Source organism: Anguilla rostrata, chromosome 3 (genome assembly GCF_018555375.3).
Source record: "Anguilla rostrata isolate EN2019 chromosome 3, ASM1855537v3, whole genome shotgun sequence".
NCBI lineage: Eukaryota > Metazoa > Chordata > Actinopteri > Anguilliformes > Anguillidae > Anguilla > Anguilla rostrata.
The window spans coordinates 54,117,159-54,137,286 of record NC_057935.1 but is presented as its reverse complement, the minus strand read 5'-3'; the positions used below and the strand labels follow the sequence as shown (position 1 = coordinate 54,137,286).

The 20,128-nt window shown below is 43.0% G+C and overlaps 2 protein-coding genes across 2 annotated transcripts; both read left to right on the top strand.

Annotated features, from left to right (window-relative positions):
• The first annotated feature begins 2,468 nt into the window (after positions 1-2,468).
• Positions 2,469-10,424, top strand: rlim (ring finger protein, LIM domain interacting). Its single transcript, XM_064328299.1, has 4 exons — positions 2,469-2,623; positions 3,922-4,132; positions 6,114-6,212; positions 6,628-10,424. The coding sequence occupies exons 2-4, from the start codon at positions 3,964-3,966 to the stop codon at positions 8,493-8,495; spliced, it is 2,136 nt and encodes a 711-aa protein (XP_064184369.1). The 5' UTR covers positions 2,469-2,623; positions 3,922-3,963; the 3' UTR covers positions 8,496-10,424.
• Positions 10,425-12,613: 2,189 nt separating this feature from the next.
• glod5 (glyoxalase domain containing 5) lies at positions 12,614-18,437 on the top strand. Its single transcript, XM_064328300.1, has 4 exons — positions 12,614-12,836; positions 14,432-14,587; positions 15,035-15,190; positions 16,789-18,437. Exons 1-4 carry the CDS (start codon positions 12,771-12,773, stop codon positions 16,930-16,932), a joined length of 522 nt encoding a protein of 173 aa, XP_064184370.1. The 5' UTR covers positions 12,614-12,770; the 3' UTR covers positions 16,933-18,437.
• The last annotated feature ends 1,691 nt before the right edge of the window (positions 18,438-20,128 follow it).

The window sequence follows — 20,128 nt, the reverse complement described above, 5'->3', positions numbered from 1 at the left end:
GAAGGTCTTGGCCTTCTTTTTCTTATTCTTTCAGTTTATTTTGTTGGTAAAGTTAACTGACCCTGAAAATATCTCTTTAAATGAAGTTAACTGTGGAGCTTAAAGTTGCAGCAAACGGCTTTTCACTCTGTCTGTCTGAACAGGGCTATTACAATCAATAAATGATGTCTCCCAAAAACATCCTTGATGCATAACAACAACCTGAGCACAGACAGACTTCTTTTCTGCCCCCTAGTGGTGTTACAGATAGCTATACAATTGCATTGCTAGAGCTATTCCCTTAGTCTATCAGTCAGTGAATGAGTAAAGAACAAAAACGTTTCATGGGCACATCCCCCAGTTAAAGCTAAATAATTTCAAATATTAGCCAAATACACGCTGGCTAAGTTTCACTTTCAACCATTTGAGTCTACCTCAACATTATTACTACGGTATCCTAAATATTATAACTGTTACTATATTGGATGTATACTGTGATTTTTCTTTTGTTTATATGGAATTGTTATCAACACTCTAGTTCACTTATACTTGCACCTGCATTTTCAAATTACTGAGGCAGAATTAATATTTGTCGATCTACATTGCTAATTTAATGTGTATGATTGGTATATAAACTGGATTTATTTCAGGAAGTCACCACTACCCTTGCCTTTTTATATTCTTTTTCTGCCACCCTCCTCCCATACTGCCCAATTCCTCTGGCACCGCTCCAAAACCAAGTTCAAATGCAGCAATTTGACTGGGTAGATTGAAAGACAATTGACAATAATGATATGTGACTGTTTTAATCAAGGAAACACAATATCATCCCTTGGTGTGGAAGTCATGTCAGCCAACCCCCCTCCCCTTCTCTCGCTGACTCAATTCACTTGTTTCTCCCCCACCCTTCGATAACACTGGGCACAGCTGAGAGCGGCATTCCCTCCTGTGCCTGATTCAAGACATTGTGTCATCTTATCTGTCTGTGGAGAGCTGCTTCGATCTATTAACAAATGTGTGGTTTGTAGCTGGAATCCTTGCTGGAGGAGCTTTATTTTTACAACAGTACTGTACTGTGACTGCATGGTATAGCACCTCTTCCACTTTGTGTACACCCCCTGACACACATACATAGATGTTTCCCATCTTGAGAATAGCTAAACTTACTCCAGCATTGCCTCAAGACATTTTCTGGGTAACTTAGGAGCTATCATGAGTGAGAGTCAAGCTGGCAAGAAGTGTTGACCTATGCGGACCCAAAGGTCATGTTGTAAGCATAAATAAAAACCCCCTGTACATTCGAACAACACCAGAATTAATGTTGTAAAATTGAGGGTGCTTTATAGTTACAGTATAGAAGTTCAGATAACTTACACATAATGCATTTGTAACTGCATATTTACTGAAGCACAATGATTACAATCATTCTTACATTTGTATATATTGTTTTCCCCAAACATCTGTATATATGCATATATATTTTATTGATTTGGCTCTGTGCTAGATTTGTAAACATTTCTGTCACATGCGAATGTGGTGAAGTGCTCATTCTCAGCTTTTACTTTTATTTAAGGCCATTTTTAGATATGTTGGTTTCATCATTTAGAAATTACAGCACCTTTTATAAATAGTCCACCCATTTCAGGGCATCATAATGTTTGGGACAAATGGCTTCACGGGTGTTTCTGATCAGTCAGGTGTGTTCAATTGTTTCCTTAGTACAGATATAAGAGAGCTTTCGGTATCTAGCTTTCATTCTAGCCTTTTGATTGCCTTTGGAGTCTGTTATTGGCATTTGTCAACATGAAGACCAGAGATGTGCCAATGAAAGTCAGAAGAAGCCACTTTAATGACATTTGAATTGTTTTATTAAAAATCTAAAATAATGGAGTAGTTGTGCTGCAGTCTATATCCCTATGTACAATGCAGAATAGTATTTGTGTTTAATATTCCCTCATAAAAATGTATGCACACATAGTGAAATGACAAAGTTGACAGAAGAGCCTATATGCTTTTTATGGCACACTTTCACTGCTCTTCTGCAAATTCTGTGTGACCCTATTGCTACTTATTGTTTTGCTGTTCATACAATGCCTGGTGTTATATTTTATTTAGTTCATTGGAAATTAACATATCAACATAGTTGTAATACAAAATGTATTGTGCTATTTCGCCTGTCGATAGTAATTCTGTCTACCTAGCTTTGACTAGGCTGCACTAAAAGAGGTAAGGCACCAGCACACAGAGCTGCAATATAATGAGAATCCAGCAATAATAATGCTGCTGCATTTATTTTTATTATTATTATTATTATTATTATTATTATTTGAAAACTTAAAAGTTCAGATAAAGAAATTACTAGACCTGTTATAAATTTTATAATGGTCTATTCTGCGTAGTTTAGTAGCAAGATGAACGCTGCCGCAGAATGTGCCCCTTCTTCCCTCCTACCACGCGAGGGCACCGTACGCAAGAAACGTGACATATTTGTCTATGCTGTATTTCCGTGTCCTACTCCCCCAGTTTCCGGAAGATTCACAGTAAAGAAAATGGCGTCCTGATACGTAGTCTGGCTAAACCAAACCCGAAAAGAGAAAAACAACAAAAGTAGAAAACAGCAACGTCTGACAACGGATTTAAACAGGTATATTTGATGCGGTCTAACTCAAATGATATTCCGTCCGAATTCGTCTGAATTTTCTTTTAACGGACGAAGTAAAAAGCCTTTTGCAAATGAGATAACGGCTAACTCGCTAACTCCTTGTTTGTTTTTTTCATTTAGCCAGCATAGCTGCCCAGTTAGCTAGCTATCCAGCAGCTGTTATTAGATGGAGCTAGCAGCTAGCTACGTGATATCGGAAGTTGAGGGGCCTTACATTTAGGGAGCTAGCGAACGCTATCTCTGTTCGGCAATCGACATTTTAGATGGTTCCAAAAATATATTTCGGCTGGTTAACGAGCCACGTAACATAAGCTGTAGTTTTAAGGTGGGATGAATCGTCTACATTTAACAATGTCGTGTTTTGTATTCATTGGTCATGGATTTTCACTAAGGTTAGCTTGCTTTCAGTGCGACACTGCCAAGTCGCTAGTTAGCATTAGCTAGCTAGCGTAATCCTAAAGCGGTCTAGAATAAAATATGTCAATTTATCCTTGCTTGGTGTCAAACTACCATGTTAACTGCCTGCTCGATATTACGAAGTATTCCTGAAAGTAACGTTAATATCGTCAATGCTAAGATAAATTTACTTTTGTACTTTTATATGGGTCAGTGTAGCCTACCGTTAGCTTGTCTGTGTGATGCCATTTTGTCTGTCCTCTGCTCTGGTGCGGTAACATTAATTTGTTAACGAAGCGTCTAGCTTCGCAGGATTGTAACTTGAATTGGATATGGTAGTCGTTTGCTTGTTAACTGTTTGGCTGACTAGCTACTTAGCAAAGTGACAAGTACCGCTAATTGAAAGTTTGTAAATGGTTAACGTTCGCTTGGTGCTTTCCAGTAAACATTTCAGCTTCTCTTAGCTCGCTAACATGGCCGATTTATGAAGTTGACTCCATAATCAACAAATATTGCCTAGTGCTAGCTGGTTTTTCTCCGACGATGGAGTGTGGATGACGCAAGGAGGTGATCCGCTCACTCATTGATTGCACATATAAACGTTTAGCGCTACCTTGTCCTGGTGGCTTTTCTGTGTCGCTTGCTTGATAAACCTGCTGAATAATAGCTATGCTGTCATTAATTCCAATTTCACATCAGAATGAATCGGAACAAGTTATTCTAATACCTTTCTGTAATTACTACGTTTGGTTTTAATTACTAAACCCTTTAACCTAAACGGATTTACATTTAAGTTACTATTACTTGCAGTTACTGGCAGCCTATGACAGCCTTTGTGACGATACATGTCGTTCTGAATGCCCTCTCTTTCCTGCGACCCTCAGCTGGATTTAGCCTGTTGCCCCCGGACCCCTCTCTGAACGGCCATGGAAAACTCGGACAGTTCAGAGCAAGGTGGCAGCGAGCAGCCGGACGCCCAGCGCAGGAGGCAGTTGGACCGACTGGATAGAGAGGAAGCCTTTTACCAATTTGTGAACAACCTTAGCGAGGAGGACTACCGGCTTATGAGAGACAACAATCTTCTCGGCACTCCTGGTAGGAAACATATGGGTTCATATTTTCCATGCCAGACCAACCGGCATCATGTAGACACTGCTCTTATTAGATTATTAAGAAAGCTCATACTTCAAGTGCTTTCCCTAAATATGGCCGCTGTGGATATACTTATCATTGTGCAGTTGCCCCCCCCCCCCCAATTTTGGTCAGGCTACAGAAACACACATGGGGAAGGAAAACCATATAGTGTGGACTGTTCCCCGTTCCACAGACACCTTTCATATGAAATGTCACAAAGTATACCTACATTTTATATTACAGGCTGGTAACAGTTGAATGGCAGTGTGGCGACATTATTCACATGGCACTTGGCAAAGCCTCTTTTTACTCTCTCTGTGTACATTTTATCGAATCAAATTATTTTCTTGCATTAGAAGTGCCTCTTGTCAGCTCTCAGGACAGATTGATTATTATTTGAAAACGTACCTTTTCTTTGAGTGTCCTTGCAAAGTGGAATTGACCAGGGCAACAGAAAGATACAAACCATGTGCTGAACTCAGATATGTAGGTAGATGGAATATATTTTTGTTTTTCCAGGTTTTCCAATAGTATGTGAACAAGAGAGCTGACACATTGAAATACATTGCACAGAGTTTATTATGAGAAATGTGTCTGCTTTATTCCTCTCTGTTATGGTAAGAGCTAATGTTATCAGTGCAGTAAATTCTGGCCTGCTTTATTTTGACAGTTTTAGGATAAAATTGCAACGGTGCTGTTCATGTGTGTGCATACACGCGCACACACACACACTGGTAATGTCTCAGCAGTGGAGAAAGGAGGAGGAATCCATGAAAGACTGTACTGCGAGAAAATGACTTCTGCATCAAATGTGACTTCACCATGTAACCTTTTTCTGCACTCGCCTGCAAGGGACCGGTGGCACTACAGCAAAAGAAGTGCAGTCGATCACACTCTTGGTCACTATCTCGATGTCCATTTTATAATCACATATCTATACTCGCAAGTTGAAGGAACCAGCACAGAAAAATGTTGCCTGAGAAGTGGCACTCATGATGGAAACCCATGATATTTAGAGGAGTTTTAAGCTGGCCATTACTGTGGTGCGTTCAGGCCTGTACAGTGTGGGGAACTGTCACTCTTCATGGCACACAGCAGTATATTTTTATTTTACCTAGCTTTATTTTTTATTTTTTGGGAGGGTCGTATGAAGTGCTTGTCATACTTACCTTTAGGCTTTTTTTTTCTTTAAATTAGGTAAGCCCCTGATTTGAGTGTTATGTGTGGATGTGAATGTGTACTCAAATAAAAGAAAGCCGAAGAACCCTTGAAGACTCCGAATCCTTTCCGTCCCAGGAAGTGGAAAGGAAGGTAAATTTGGAGCGTCCGTTGGCCGAGTGCCCTGCCAGGAGATGGCATTGAATGGGCTGTGCTGGTGCTGGTAAGTCTGGTGGCTTTCAGTACTGTCCTGGTGCTGTTTTACATGGAGGATTACAGCTATCTGGGCATCTACTGCAGTAGCAGGCACAAGCCTTCCTGTATTCTCCTATGATGTGAGATGAGCCTCATCAGCTTCAGCGATCGGAATATGCTGACCATAGTATTTTTTTTTTTTTTTTTGTTCGTTCATTCAAAAAGGACACTGTCGTTGGTGCATGTATTCAAGTTGAGAGCTGGATAATTATTTTCCCCAACCCTCTCTTTCTAGAGGTGGCATATCTCTTGCAATGTATGTCCAACACATGGAATTCCACCTGAAAAAATGCTTTTTAAATGTGGTTATTTCTGGTTCTTGGAAGGTAATCTGAGGAACCACTTGATTTTTTTGTGTTTGGAGAATATGTGCCAGGTTGTGTTCCTTCTTCACACTCTTGTTTCTTTTTTGTAGCAATTGTCACACCAAAGGCTGTATTGGGCTGCAGTGGGGAAATTAGCTCTCGCTGCTAAAGAAAGTGGGACTGTGTGGAGTTGGTGCTGCCGCTAACAGTGTGTTCTCCCTCAGGTGAGATAACTGAAGAGGAGCTGTTGAGTCGCCTTCAGCAAATCAAAGATGGGCCAGAACAGTCGAACCCCAGCGAAATCAGGAGTGAAGAGGCTAGTGGTACGTCAGCGTCGCACTTAAGAAAGCCCTGGTTAAGACTTAAGTCAGCATTTAATCTGTACAGAATGCTGCCGCTCACCTCATGTATAATCACACATCATGACTCTCCCCATTTTCCCCAATAAAATTCAAAACTCTAATCCTAGCCTATGGAGGAATGACACAGTCTTACCTGCTGTCTATTCTCAAACCTAACACTCCTGCTAAACCACTCCTCTCCACATGTATTGGTCTCCTCACTGTCTCCTCCACTATCAGCCCCCCCCCCCCCCTCCTGTTCACAACTGTCTCTGTTCTGACCCCCTCAGGGGGAATGAGCTCCCCCCTGCAATCAGGAGAGCCGAGTCACCATCTGTGTTACACCGCTGACTGAAAACACACCCGTAAATTGCAGTATTTTTCCCCCCCTCAATAGGACCAGAGGGCCAAGAGGAGGGTTCTAATGGGGACTCCCTTCTGGATTGGCTGAACACTGTGAGACGAACAGGCAACACAACTAGGAGTGGCCACCGAGGGAACCAGTCGTGGCGAGCGGTGAGCAGGACCAACCCCAGCAGCGGCGACTTCCGCTTCAGCCTGGAGATCAATGTCAACCGCAACATTGCCGAGCAGCAGGCGAGGAGCGAGGAGGGGGAGCAGGCGGAAGGGGAGGGGGAAGGGGAGGAGCCGGTGAGTCTGGGGGCGGAACCAGAAATTCCCATGGAGACCTCGGAGGTGGTAGAGGAGCCGGTTGTGGAGGAGCTGGCCGTCATAGTGGAACCCGAGCCGGAACTCTCCAGATCTGAGACTGCGCCCGTGGACCAGCCCTTTAGCCATCAGGTCCAAGCGGTGCCCGCCCCCAGGCCCAGGGGACTCCCTGTGACTCAGGCCTTTAGTTATCGGGTGCAGGTCCCGCCCACTCCCGCGGCGGACGATCCGACCGAGCCTCGCAGGCCCCCAGTGACCCATTCCGTTAGCCTCCCGGTCCAGGCCCCGCCTCCCCCCAGGGTCGAGGACCCGCCTCCTAGATCCCCCATCACCCAGTCCTTTAGCCATCAGGTCCCGGCCCCGCCTCCCCCCAGGCCCAGGGCCGAGGAGCCGCCGCCGCCGCTGCCGCGCAGAGGCCAGAGGAGGGCCCGGAGCCGCAGCCCGGAGCAGCGCAGGACCAGGGCCCGCAGCGAGAGGAGCCGCTCCCCGCTGGCCCCGGACCCGGAGCCCCTCCCCGAGGCCGTGGTGGAGGGCAGCTCCAGGACTCGGCAGCACGTCCTGTCCCGCCAGAGCACCGCCGAGCACGACGCCCAGCCGGGCGGGGCGGGGGCGGCGACGACGGCGGCGGCAGCGGCGGCGGCGGCGACTGACCCTCCCGCGGCCCCCCAGGAGGCGGAGCCCCAGGCCGGGGGAGGCGGCGCCGCCGGCCGACGCCCTCCCACCATCATGCTGGACCTGCAGGTGCGGCGGGTGCGGCCGGGGGAGTACCGGCAGAGGGACAGCATCGCCAGCCGCACCCGCTCCCGCTCCCAGACCTCCAACAACACCTTCCTGTACGAGAGCGAGCGCGGCGGCTTCCGCCGGACCTTCTCCCGCTCGGAGCGGGCCGGCGTGCGCACCTACGTCAGCACCATCCGCATCCCCATACGCCGCATCTCGGACGCCGGGCTGAGCGAGGCCACCTCCATGGCCCTGCAGTCCATGATCCGGCAGATCATGACGGGCTTCGGCGAGCTCAGCTACTTCATGGACTCGGACTCGGACTCCTCCGACTCCACCCGGGGGCCCAACCCCCCGCCGGAGCAGGGGGAAGCACTTCACAGCCCTGATGTGGCCGCCGCCGCCGCCGCCGCTGCTGCCGCCTCCGCCCCCGCCCCCGCCTCCTCCGCCGGCGTGGACGCCGCCGAGCCCCGGACAGATGAGAGGGGCGCGGAGGGCGCGGCGCCCGCCGCCGGGGCCGGCAGGGAGGGCCGGGTGGGGCCCCGGGGCCCCATCAGCCTGGAGGAGCCGGGCTCCCTGCCCTTCCTCCGGCTGGCGCACTTCTTCCTGCTCAACGACGACGAGGACGACCAGCCGCGGGGCCTCACCAAAGAACAGATCGACAACCTCTCCACCCGCAACTTCGGCGAGAACGACGCCCTGAAGACCTGCAGCGTGTGCATCACGGAGTACGCGCAGGGCAACAAGCTGCGCAAGCTGCCCTGCTCCCACGAGTACCACGTGCACTGCATCGACCGCTGGCTCTCCGAGAACTCCACCTGCCCCATCTGCCGCAGGGCCGTCCTGGTGCCCGCCAACCGCGAGAGCGTGGTCTAGCCGCCAGCCTCGGGCTAGGGGGGGGAGGCCGGCCTTACCCAGCTTCTCATGCCTTTAGGTCTCTGGTTTTTTTTTTTTTTTCTCCCCTCTTGGTTTTGTCATAGAGTCTCATTCAATACCTTGAGACGTTACCCAGTTGATTTGCATACTGTTTAAAAGCCATCGAAATTGGTTTTATAAGGGCCAGTAGGAAGTGGCAGAAAGACTGGCTACAAAGGACCTGTAGGGGAACGAGCGTTTCCTCTATGTTAGCGGAGGGCATGAAACTGTCCGCAGTTCTGTGGAGAGAGGTGTGAAGCGTGCCCTTGATGCTGGTGGGGATGGGGCAGTGGGGTGGGAGACTAACGCCAACCCCCCAAACCCGGATGAGATATTAACTACCCTCATTGGTCGATTGATGACTTTTGGCAAACGTAAGTACGGCATTAAAGGGCGAAGCAAACTCTTGTGCGTCTGGTGCTGTCAGACGTCAGAAGCCCGGCTGAATTTTGACTGGCACCGGGGTGAGTGGGCGGTGGGGGGTGCGATTAAGCCGAGGTATGCGCGCCTCTTTCGAAATGACGTCATCGTAACCTCACCAGTGTTCGGAGTTGTAATTAACTTAAGACTTGGGGTCAAATGCATTTGAGTGTGAATGCAGTGAACTTTCTGATGTAACTTAGAATTAAGGCTTTGAATTTGTCCACCTGTGAAGATTCCTTTCCCCACATTTTGACATTGTAATTTGAATGGTGTCTTAACAGTATCTTAAATTGACAATAAAGAACTAATCATAGTTTCAGTGACAACTAAATGTAACTATGCACATTTTCAGTTTTATTCGGTGCACAGACTCCCATTACGAAGGTAAGTTCTTCAATGAGCAATACATTACAGTGTAGGCAGTAGCTAGTTTTCCAGGCTGAAGATGGAAATCGCCCACTTCCAGAAAAAGGTGAACCTTTTTCACTTCACATCACTCAATACAAATTCTCTTTGAGGCAGACTGATGTTATACTGGGGTACTGCCTGATCTAAGCCGCTGTCAATTCACTGGCCTACCTCTTCACTGTATACTGTTGCTACTAGTTTTCTCATCAGAATTTTTATTGTCAGATAATACTGCACCTTTTCTGTTTTGAATATTAGAAAAGTAACTGCAAAGTAAATATTGACGATTAAGAGAACATAATGCACATGTTTCTAGATGAGATAAGAACATCGAGGTGTCTATGGTAAACCATGAAACAATTAATGGATACACAAACCTCCATTTTTTTGGTTGATTGTTTGAATTGTGCTTTTAAAAAATGTGTTTGTACAAACACAGCATTCTCATTACCATCACCTCATGCCCCATTACAGTTGCAGTACGTGTTCATTCCTCAGAAGGGAAGTTGTGATTTCATATATTATTTGTCCTTGAATTTCTGTGTCTGAATTTTCCCTGAGACGGAATTGAATCTGGTATAACCTGATTTGGTGAGGAATATAGCCGAATGAGAAGTGTAAAAGCACGCACAATGTGTTGCCGGGAGATCATGTGCACGTTATCTGAAGGTGGTAATGTGCATTTGCTCCCAAGTCTGACTACCCAGGTTGCATTTTTAAGTGCGTACAGGGAAAAGTATTTTCTGCCTCTTAAATGTGAGTGTGATAGTTGGGGGAGGAAATAAATGCAAGGTTATTATATACTTTTATTTCTTCTAAATCTTTGTACAGATGGAGTATCCACTCCCTTAAGCCCTGTTCCCTTTCAGACTTGTTTTCTAGAGGTTATGTTTGTTCTAAAAGCACTGTTGTATTACTCTGTGGATTGATGCAGTTATTTAGGCAAATTAAATAAGAGGGTATCTGAAATTTCTTCACATCTTCTCAATATTATTTTGTGTACCTGTGTACAAAGGTCACATTTCCTTCTCTGAAAGTAAAGATCGAGTTTGTTGTTGACACACATTGTTTGAAAATTTATTTTTCTTTTATATTTATTTATTTTATTTTTTTTCCTTTTCCCCCAATTTGTAATTTACTTCACTGATGCATGGACCAGTGAGGCAGTGACTGTAGGCCCCACAGTACTGCAATTAGAGCCTGAATCACAGGCAATGCACATCTCCCCCTGACACTAGTCGGGAGTTGCAGCAGGTCCCCGTGGCCAACTGGAGCCCACCCTAATCAATAGTGGTACCAGTTTAGTTGGTCCGGATAGTTGTGTGCAATGCAGGATATTTGTTTGGATTACAAAAATGACCAGCCAGCTTTACAGTGGTAGGCATGGAGGCATTTGTGCTGTTTAAAGCAAAAAAAGATGTTTTCAGCTTGTATAGTAGTTGTGTTTCTAGAGGATGGACATATGCATAAGAGCATGGAGTTTATAGCATTTATTCACAACTATAAGCATTCATGTCAGTTTTTACATCTTGCTTGTACTTTGTTTCTTCCCAGTTCTCAAGCAGGGTAAGCTCTTAACTTCCTAGGACCTGTGTAGTGATGTTGATATAGGAAGCCGTACTACAATTGGCCCTGCCTGGACCAATCAGCAACATGTGCAGAAATTGAGAGTTCACTTCCTTATTTTCTGTATTATCACTTCAAACTCACCTTGCCCCAGTGTGACTGACTAGTTGGCCATTGGGGAGGCTTGAACCAAAGACTACATGGCCCAGCATGCAATTGTTGCAGGTGCCTTTATTGAATTAGTTACTCAGGGGTCCATTTGTTTTTAAGTGTTTTGAGTCGATTAGATTTTCTTGACTATAACATTTCAAGAACCACAGCAAAGTCCACTGAAGAAAAGTGCTAAACCTTGCATCAATAGTCATTGGATTTCAGCTCTGTCTACCTAACCCTCTCCAGTTGCCAAGCAGTTTTCAGACATGAAAAATCTCTCCCAGTGTGCCAGAGCACATTGCAGTTCATTTTATTTTCAGGACTGTACGTTCTGTTTCAGAAATTACTGTTATTTTTAGTCTTTCCTCTGATCGTTATGGGGGAATATATAATCTACATTCTGACAGGAAGTAATTGGCCTGATACAGGTATTTCTCAAAAATGACTTAAGTGTACCTTTCCTGTTGCTACCCTGTCTGGCTTCTTAGGGTAAACTTCAAAAATACTGCTTTTTCAAACTTATATTTTATGCTGTCATAAGAACTTGGGCACTAGATAGAGAATTGAGGTGATAGACTTTCTTGGCTTCTATCAGATTTATTTAATTAAATTTATTTTGCTGTCAATGAGGCCCTGAATGTCCCCTAGCAGCACCCTACATAATGTGTGTAGTGAGCACCTTTCTAATTCAAACTACCCGTACACGCTTGGGCCGCAGACACAAACTAATTTGTAGTGTTCAGTGAACAATGACATAAGCTGCACTCTTTCATTGCATAAAATGTCAAATTTGCAGAGCCCAGATTTAATTAATGCTATTGTAGACTGCCAGAATTGCCAGTGCACGGTTTTAACCCTCCTGCACGCAAACTACAGGGTTTGCTAGTTGTCATAGTTACTAATGGCACGCTTACGAAGTACAGGTGTGTCTCCTACTGAGATGGGTAGTGCTTTGCTGCCGCAAAAAGAGTTTGTACCCGTATTTTATTTGTATTAACTGTGTGCTTCCTGTAGAAAAAATATTTTCTGCTTTGTACCACTATTATGGTTTCAAGTAGTCTAATACAATTACGTAGCAGGGCACCAGCCTAATAACATCGGCGTTTCCAGCATCTTAGTCGGCTATTTTTTACCATTACGATTATACACCCAGATCGCATATTCTGTGTACATAATTGTTGCTTTAATACCCATTCATAGTCAAAATCCCTCAGATTATCAAAAGGCAATAATCTTCGTTAACATATTCTGTAAAACGCTACTGTCGTGGGCTAATGCTCTTCATTTGCTCCTCGAGCTTGTCGAACATGTATTCAAATTGCCACCTCTGGCATGACATTTTAGGCTTTGGGGCACAATCAGTAAAACAAAAAAATGTAATCTGTATCTATGCGATGATTCAGGCACTGACTGATACCGATTGTCCTGAAAATAATGGCATTTTGCTTTTCGCAAATCATGAAGCCGTTTTACGTTCCAGGCATCACATCCTGGGTGCTTTTATGTCGAATCACACCCATCGACATTCGGACCCGCCCCCGCCGACATCCTGCGATCATACTTGTTTGGTTTGTTTTCCTTCATGGAAAGCGTATTTTAAGAATTACGGTATTTCCTGAGAATTCCGTATTCAGAAACTCCGCAAGTTTGTCTGAGAAAACACCACTGTATTTCCTTCTCGTCTCAATGGTGACAATGGTATTTGGGAGATTGGGGAGTTTTGGTGCTCGATGGCGTGGAGTGTTTAATAAGGTAACGTATGAAGGTAACGTTACCGAAAATGTAAATGTAAAAATGTATATGTTCAGGTACCACACCAGACCAACTTCGAAGGAGTGATGTTACCTGCATGCGTTGCTTAAAATATAGATAGATATTACAAATCCGTACGAATCAGTTGATTAGACTTTGCTGAAATATAGCCAAAAACTACGTATATTTAATCAAAATAACACAAAGCCTATTATAAACTTGAAATAAATTGAGGTAACGCGGAAGAACACGAGAATGACTTTCAACCTATGATTTCAACCGACGATAAAGAATTACCGTAATATATCATGTAAAAGCTATTGCAAACTGGATATCGAGACAGATGGTTACCTATATATATATATATATATATATATATATATATATATATATATGAATAATGGATGGTGTTATTTGAACAAATTAAACTTATTTGATCAATGCATTGGGCAATATTTGTTTTTTATCAAATATATGTAATTCTAAGTGCAGTAATTTTTCTTGTCCCTCCAGTCATGTATGGGAGTTTAAGGACATATTTTGAGTTAAAAAATATTTTTAACCCGTTTTAAATGTAATAATATATACACCACTATTACATTTATGAAGTTGATAACATAAAACTAAAATACCAACTAGATATTATAAATAATATAAGCTGGAGGAATAGCATCCCCTGCTGTCATGCCACTGGTGTTACTGCCTGACAAAAACCACTATTCTGAAAAACTACTGTTACCAAAGGCACATGGTAAGTCTGCTGTCTTACCATGTGCCTTGGTAAGCACAAGGCATGGCAGGTCTGCCAGAGAAGATGCAGGCAGGGACTGAGAGCAGGAGCATTGACCCCCCTTCATCCCAATAGGTCACCCCGCATCTCAAGGTAGAAGCTGAACTGGAGACGTTAAATCCAGACATCAATATGTCAATTAAACCCCTCAACACACACATGCACACACTTGCTCGCGCACACACACGCACATAAACCATGTACATATTTTGCTCTCACATCCATGTATTTGCTTCTCAGTCTCCTGTTCACTGCAGTACCTTCTCACACGCCATCACTCGCTGTCAGCCTTTCCAATATCATAGTATATCAGACCTAAATATAATGCTGTTTTACTTCCTGGGTACATTTGGGAAATTTGTTCTTTTACAAATGTAAAAAAATGTACCTCCACTGTACCTTTAGTTCTGAGAGTGTGTTAGTTTGTGTCATGTGTTGTATTTTGCAACCTTCTGACAAAAACGAGAAACATTATCTTTTATGTATCTGTTCACTCCCACCCTCTGCAATCTTGAGCATACATTCTGAGGCTTTGAATTTTGGCTGTCTGGAAAATTATTTGCAAAACAATTTTTTTAGCTAATAAAAATCATTGCATTGATCAGAATACATATACAAACAGCATTAATTGAGGTAATTTAGCAGTCTTTGGCATCTCCACCACTTTATATGTGCAAACTAAATCTAAATTTTGACCATTTTTGCCAACTGCTGCATAATGATGTGACACCCTGGTATTTTCTTAATGTTTTTCAATGTGTGACTTATTAATAGAGAATTTTACTGTGTTTTTTTTCTGTCCTAGCCTCAGGTATATGCAGGGCTCATGGGACCCCGGCTCCATAGCTCCTGCCCGGTCCGGATCAGTAAGCTGGACCACCTGGTTCTGACAGTAAAGAGTGTTCCAGACACCCTTGCCTTCTACTCCAAAGTCCTGGGGATGGAGATTGTTACTTTTAAGGTGCCAATGAGGCGGGGCATTGTCAAAGAAAGCTAAGAGGGGAGTTGCAAGGATACTTCATGCCTGCAGCGCTCATAATGGGTGTAGCTTACATTGTATAAATTATCTATACTACCAGTTATTCCTATTTTCATACTTTCAGTACAGTTTAGACTGGCATGACATTAACTGAAACATTTACCTTCACATTCTTTGTTTCCATTCTGTTGTATTAAGTGGAAACAAATTCTGTTGTGTAACTTGCAGACTACTTAATGTCCACCAGGTGGCAACATTGTACTAGTATTGGATGCACCATTGCTCTATGACACCATTGCCACAGAAAACATGCCCACTGTCCACTGACGATTTTTGTAAAATGATTTCATGGTTTAATAGTTCAACATTTTATATTTTAATTTGAGATTTTAAGGCCCCTGAACAAATCTCTCTCCCTTGGTGTCCCAGGGTAACCGCAAAGCTTTGGGATTCGGACAGCAGAAGTTCAACCTGCACCAGTTAGGCCAGGAGTTTGAGCCAAAAGCCCAGCGACCAACCCCGGGCTCTGCTGACCTTTGTCTTATCACAGACACGCCCCTGCTGAAAGTGGCTGAGCACCTCCAGGTGAGATGACTCCACATCACCTCACTTCTCTCTCCTCATTCGCCATCACTGTTCCTCTAAGGAGCACGCTCTCTTCCTCCCTTCCTCACGCTGGGGGAAAAGTCATCAAGCTGACAGTGTGTGGGTTTGGCTCACTGTTCACCTATCACTTTAATCATTCAAATTCAATCTGTTGGGTAAAAAAAGAAAATTCCAAATTCTCCAAGGTCTAAACGCTACTCTTGTATTTTGCCTCTGAAAGTGACATAATAAAGAGGGGCGACATAGCTCAGGAGGTAAGACCGATTGTCTGGCAGTCGGAGGGTTGCCGGTTCAAACCCCGCCCTGGGCGTGTCAAAGTGTCCTTGAGCAAGACACCTAACCCCTAACCCCTAACTGCTCTGGCAAATGAGAGGCATCAATTGTAAAGCGCTTTGGATAAAAGCGCTATATAAATGCAGTCCATTCACCATTTACCATTTAATCAAAAAAAGCACCTGGATCGGAATATTTGTAATCTTGCAGTCTGCAGCCTCTGCTTGAGACAAAGTGTATCTAGGGTTTTTTTTTTTCTAGTTTAAGGTGACTCTGCTTTCATTTAGACAGTGTCAGAATGGTGACCCAGATTCAATTTAGAACCTAAAATTAGGCCACGTGTGATTAGCTCATCAGTCCTTTAACTGAAATGTGTCTGCACAAAAACGGACAGATGGCATTGTGGTACAGGCCTCTTAACTCTTCACTTACACCTTTCAAACAAACATCCAAATGTTCTAACGATTAAAGACCAGCAGTGGAAAAATACAGTTTTTTTTTCACAGACAGATCATTGAAATGCAAACCATGTTGAACAGAGTAATCGATGCTGAATTTGTTTTCAAACTGTAAAAAATAACTACGGGCAAATAACTACATGACAATCATAATGACACATTGAGACATTTATCTTTTTTAACTGAAACACTCTCACAGTATTGGTAAATTTAAATAGGTGCACTGAGGAATAGAACAGTTATTATTAGCCTATATTGAATAATCTATGACAAACTCCAGTGAAACCTGTCTGAGGTGGCCATCCAGGCAAGTAATGAAAAATGACCATCGTGTGTAGGTGATCGCCAAAGCATTTCCAGTGATAGGAACATCTCTGCAACTCAGTCAGTTTGTCATCAAGCCGTTGGGGCTCATCGATGCAATACAGCACATTAACCGAATGAGCCACCCAGCAGCTCCACATTACTCTGCCTCATACCTGCACAGCCACTTACACAACATGTCATGATGCCCTTACAGTCTCTCTAGTTCAGCCAGTACTTGTAGATGTATTACCATATTTGTATAACATGCTGGTGACTGGTGAAAAAGCCTTTGTCTTCAAAGACCAATAAAACATTCTCCAATAATGAGCAGCGTAAGAACATTTTTGCTTTGAGGATAAAAACTAATTCAATGAGAATAACAAGTGCTTAAATAGTAGTATTTTTGGTGCTACATTTATAATATGACTTAAAATGCAGATTTTGATTGAATAGAATATGTAGTTGTGGCATTCAGATTTTCATGACATTATTTTGTATGTGACAGTGCTGTCCTGTTTGTGTGTGTGTGTATGTGCCCAGGCATGTGGGGTGGTGGTGGAGGAAGGGCCCGTGGAGAGGACTGGGGCGGAGGGTTCCATCACTTCTCTGTATTTTCGTGATCCCGATGACAACCTGATCGAAGTCTCCAATTACAACCAGCCCTTGGGCCAGGGGGGCTTGTAGACTTTATACCTTTCCAGAGATGCAGATGCTACTTGTCCATGAACTCTTCATTTCAGATCATGAGGCAGCCTGAGAGGTCATGTAGTGTAAAATGCTAATTTTGCTTATAAAAATATACAGTAAAGAGTAAGAAATTAAGCCTAATTACCATAAGTATGTGGTTCAGCATAGAAGGAGAAGCAAGAAAATGTTTGTATTGTCGTTTCTGAGTAGGCTACTATGGCTGTGTCCTGGTTTGACTCGGAAAATTTGAGATTACTGGTGAACGCACCCATTTGACCTGTTCTCAGAATCAGTGATGTATTCAGAAATCATATGCGGCCCCCAAAACAATCAGCTGTCCTACGCCTGTCCTGATAAAATCAGCAGATTACGTCAATATGTCATTACACCACCCCCACCCCCCCACCCCCCCCCCCCCCCCAAACACACACGTAATACCTAGCTGCTAATCTTGGCATGTGCAAATGTCCCCAAATTTTTCCTCACCTGAAAAACTTGCTGCTTTACTGGAAAACCAAACTGACCACCACCCAGGCTTTAATGAGCCTTGTGTTGACTTTTTAAAAGTGGGCTACATTTGAACTGTAACTAACTGTTACTAAATCTTCATCCAGGGCTCAGTGTAGATGATGGAAAACTTTACAGCACTTTTATGTGTCATGTATGATTGTAAAGACCTAGCGCAGTCACTTTTTTTACTTCCAGAAGTGTTCACATTGCATGAAAAAGATCTATTTATTCATGCGGAGATTAAAATATTTTCCTTTTATATAAAATTTTATATTAAAAAAACTGTTGGATGACAGTAGGACCAAATTCACAAGTTTGCTTTTAATAGACAGATCGTGTACATTTACATAGATTCTGCTGTACATATATGAGCAGGTAATAATCAATCCCAGTGACTGAAACCACCACCACCACATCCGGAGTGGGATCTGAAACTGTTGGACAGATGAAACTGAGTAGTGACTAACATTCGCTGTCGTGATTGGTTGCTATCTAGGTAAGCAAGATATATGGCAGCACAGTTTGTCATGAAGCCTTCTGTCAAATTTCCAGTGTCTCAAATCAAGTTCGACAGCTAGCTATCTGATGAAATTTCCTATACTATATAATCCTTTTGAGCATTGGGGATGTTATTTTACTATTTTACTGTGTTCCCTTGCACCGCTATACTATAGTTTCCTTTTAATTACTGTTAAAGTTTCCATTATACTCTTAAATAAACATGTCTACACAGTGGCTTAGCAATGATCCCTATACAGTACCTTTGTAATGGTACAATCAGTACTGTAAGCTAGGGTTCCATCACTAGTGATTGGGGAAAACATTTTAACTTACTTGCTAATCATGTCAGAAACAAGGTCTAAGATGATCCATATCAAATCCTTCAGCAGGAAATCTCACTCAAAATCTTAACAGAATAAGTGCTTACTGAAGTACTCTTTGTTTTCTTTGGTTCTTTATAATATGTCTATTAAAATGATAATTTGTTTGCACTTTCGTGTCTGTAGTGATTTGTCTTTGGTGTGCTACAGCACTCTGGTTAAATGTCAGAGCCTGCTCACAGTTTCTTTATTTTTTCTTTGGGCGTATGTCATTCTTGAGCATTTAACAATATTGATTAATTGGTACTGTATGGCCCTACAGTAAACTGACAGTGCTTCCTTGTTATAAAGTGGAAATTTGTATCACGTATACTGTATTAAAAAAATACTTTTTTTTTTTACATTTGACACCACCGCTTGCCAATTTGAAGTATTTTAAAGAAAGTGCTTTTGGAAAGTATATCTAGATGTTTGCATTGTGCTGTTGTAGAAACATTGTGAAAGCGGAGAGATGTGTGCTGTTTTAAACGATAAGATGAGAAGGGCCTGACTTTGCAGAAAGTGGTCTGAGGAGGTAATGGGAGCTGGTGGGAGACTTGAAGGCAACAAGGCAACAATTCTGCTATTTAATGATATTTGAAATTGTTCAGCCTACAGAACATCTCTGAACTCAGCAAATATTTTCAGGAAGACTGGTTTGTCCTCCTTTCAGCTTTATTAAACAACATCTTTTAAGTAATGAAGTTGTTGGATGGTTGAATGATCTAAAACAGGACGGCCCTGCAGGCCTGCCAAGTTCTTGGTTGTGACAAGAAATCCATGGTGCCCTAAATCAAAGTACTTTAGGCCATTCTCCTACAATGCCAGTCGTTTAGGTTTGTACCGCAGACTTTAATTATATATGTATTTAGAGATGACACTACAAAAAGACAAGGTGATATAGTCCACCGGGGGTCGGAAAAGCAGTCTTCTTCCTGTAGGGAGAAATCCAAGGTGCTAATAATTTTAGCATTCCATAGGCAGTCCAGAAATTTATCCACACATGGTATTGGAACGGCATCAAATTTAGAAATCTCACTCAGTTTTCTAAAATCATTACAAAACCTGGGGCTGCCAACAGTGACTATTGGACTGGATCACTTTCTATGCATAGTAACTATACAATTCTTCAGTGATCCCCCAGTTTCAACATCTTGTCCACTTGGCATCTCATCTGGCCAGTAACAACAACAAACAAGTAAAACAATAGTTAAAATAACCAGAGTCCATGAGATTGTATAGTGGTATAGAGTACTATTTCTAAAAGAAACTAGCTAGCCAGAGAAGGGCCTTAAAGAGTCAGTTTGGTCTTGTTAAATAAATATACAAAGTGCCCAGCTGGAGCTGCTGCCCATGCAAATAATAAGTACAGTTGGTTTTCTCCAGTATGTCAGGACCTCCTCATTGCAGGTTCTTCATAATCAAAATTCTGGCTATTTATAGGCTTCCTTTGTCAGTTTATCCGCCGCACCTATGGTTACTGTGTGTGAGCTCTTTATTGCTTATATGAATCATCAGGATACAGAGGGCTACTTGATACTGAATGTGGTTTCTGCATATTGGCCAGTAGGACAGTCTTTACCAGATACAGTAACAAGGAAAGTCTTTACAGTGTTCTTACTGGACGTTTGTGCTACCTTTCTCTGAATATTTACAGTTGATTGATTATCATTACCATTCAGCCAAATGAATTGCCTTTTGAGGTATGCATTCACATTGGCATAATACACTTAGCCCATGTGCTTCACTGTCTGACACTTATACTTTCAGATTCTTTCACAAATGTTTGTTCTGCATTGCCTGTAATAGTTGGGAAAAGGCTA

What these genes read in the sequence shown, in the direction of transcription:
- glod5 (XM_064328300.1), top strand. Translation starts at nt 12,771, where the DNA reads ATGGTGACAATGGTATTTGGGAGATTGGGGAGTTTTGGTGCTCGATGG. An exon ending in TGGAGATTGTTACTTTTAAG is followed by an intron (nt 14,588 to 15,034) that starts GTGCCAATGAGG and finishes TTGGTGTCCCAG; the next exon opens with GGTAACCGCAAAGCTTTGGG. An exon ending in AAGTGGCTGAGCACCTCCAG is followed by an intron (nt 15,191 to 16,788) that starts GTGAGATGACTC and finishes GTATGTGCCCAG; the next exon opens with GCATGTGGGGTGGTGGTGGA.
- rlim (XM_064328299.1), top strand. Translation starts at nt 3,964, where the DNA reads ATGGAAAACTCGGACAGTTCAGAGCAAGGTGGCAGCGAGCAGCCGGAC. An exon ending in CAATCTTCTCGGCACTCCTG is followed by an intron (nt 4,133 to 6,113) that starts GTAGGAAACATA and finishes GTTCTCCCTCAG; the next exon opens with GTGAGATAACTGAAGAGGAG. An exon ending in CAGGAGTGAAGAGGCTAGTG is followed by an intron (nt 6,213 to 6,627) that starts GTACGTCAGCGT and finishes CCCCCTCAATAG; the next exon opens with GACCAGAGGGCCAAGAGGAG.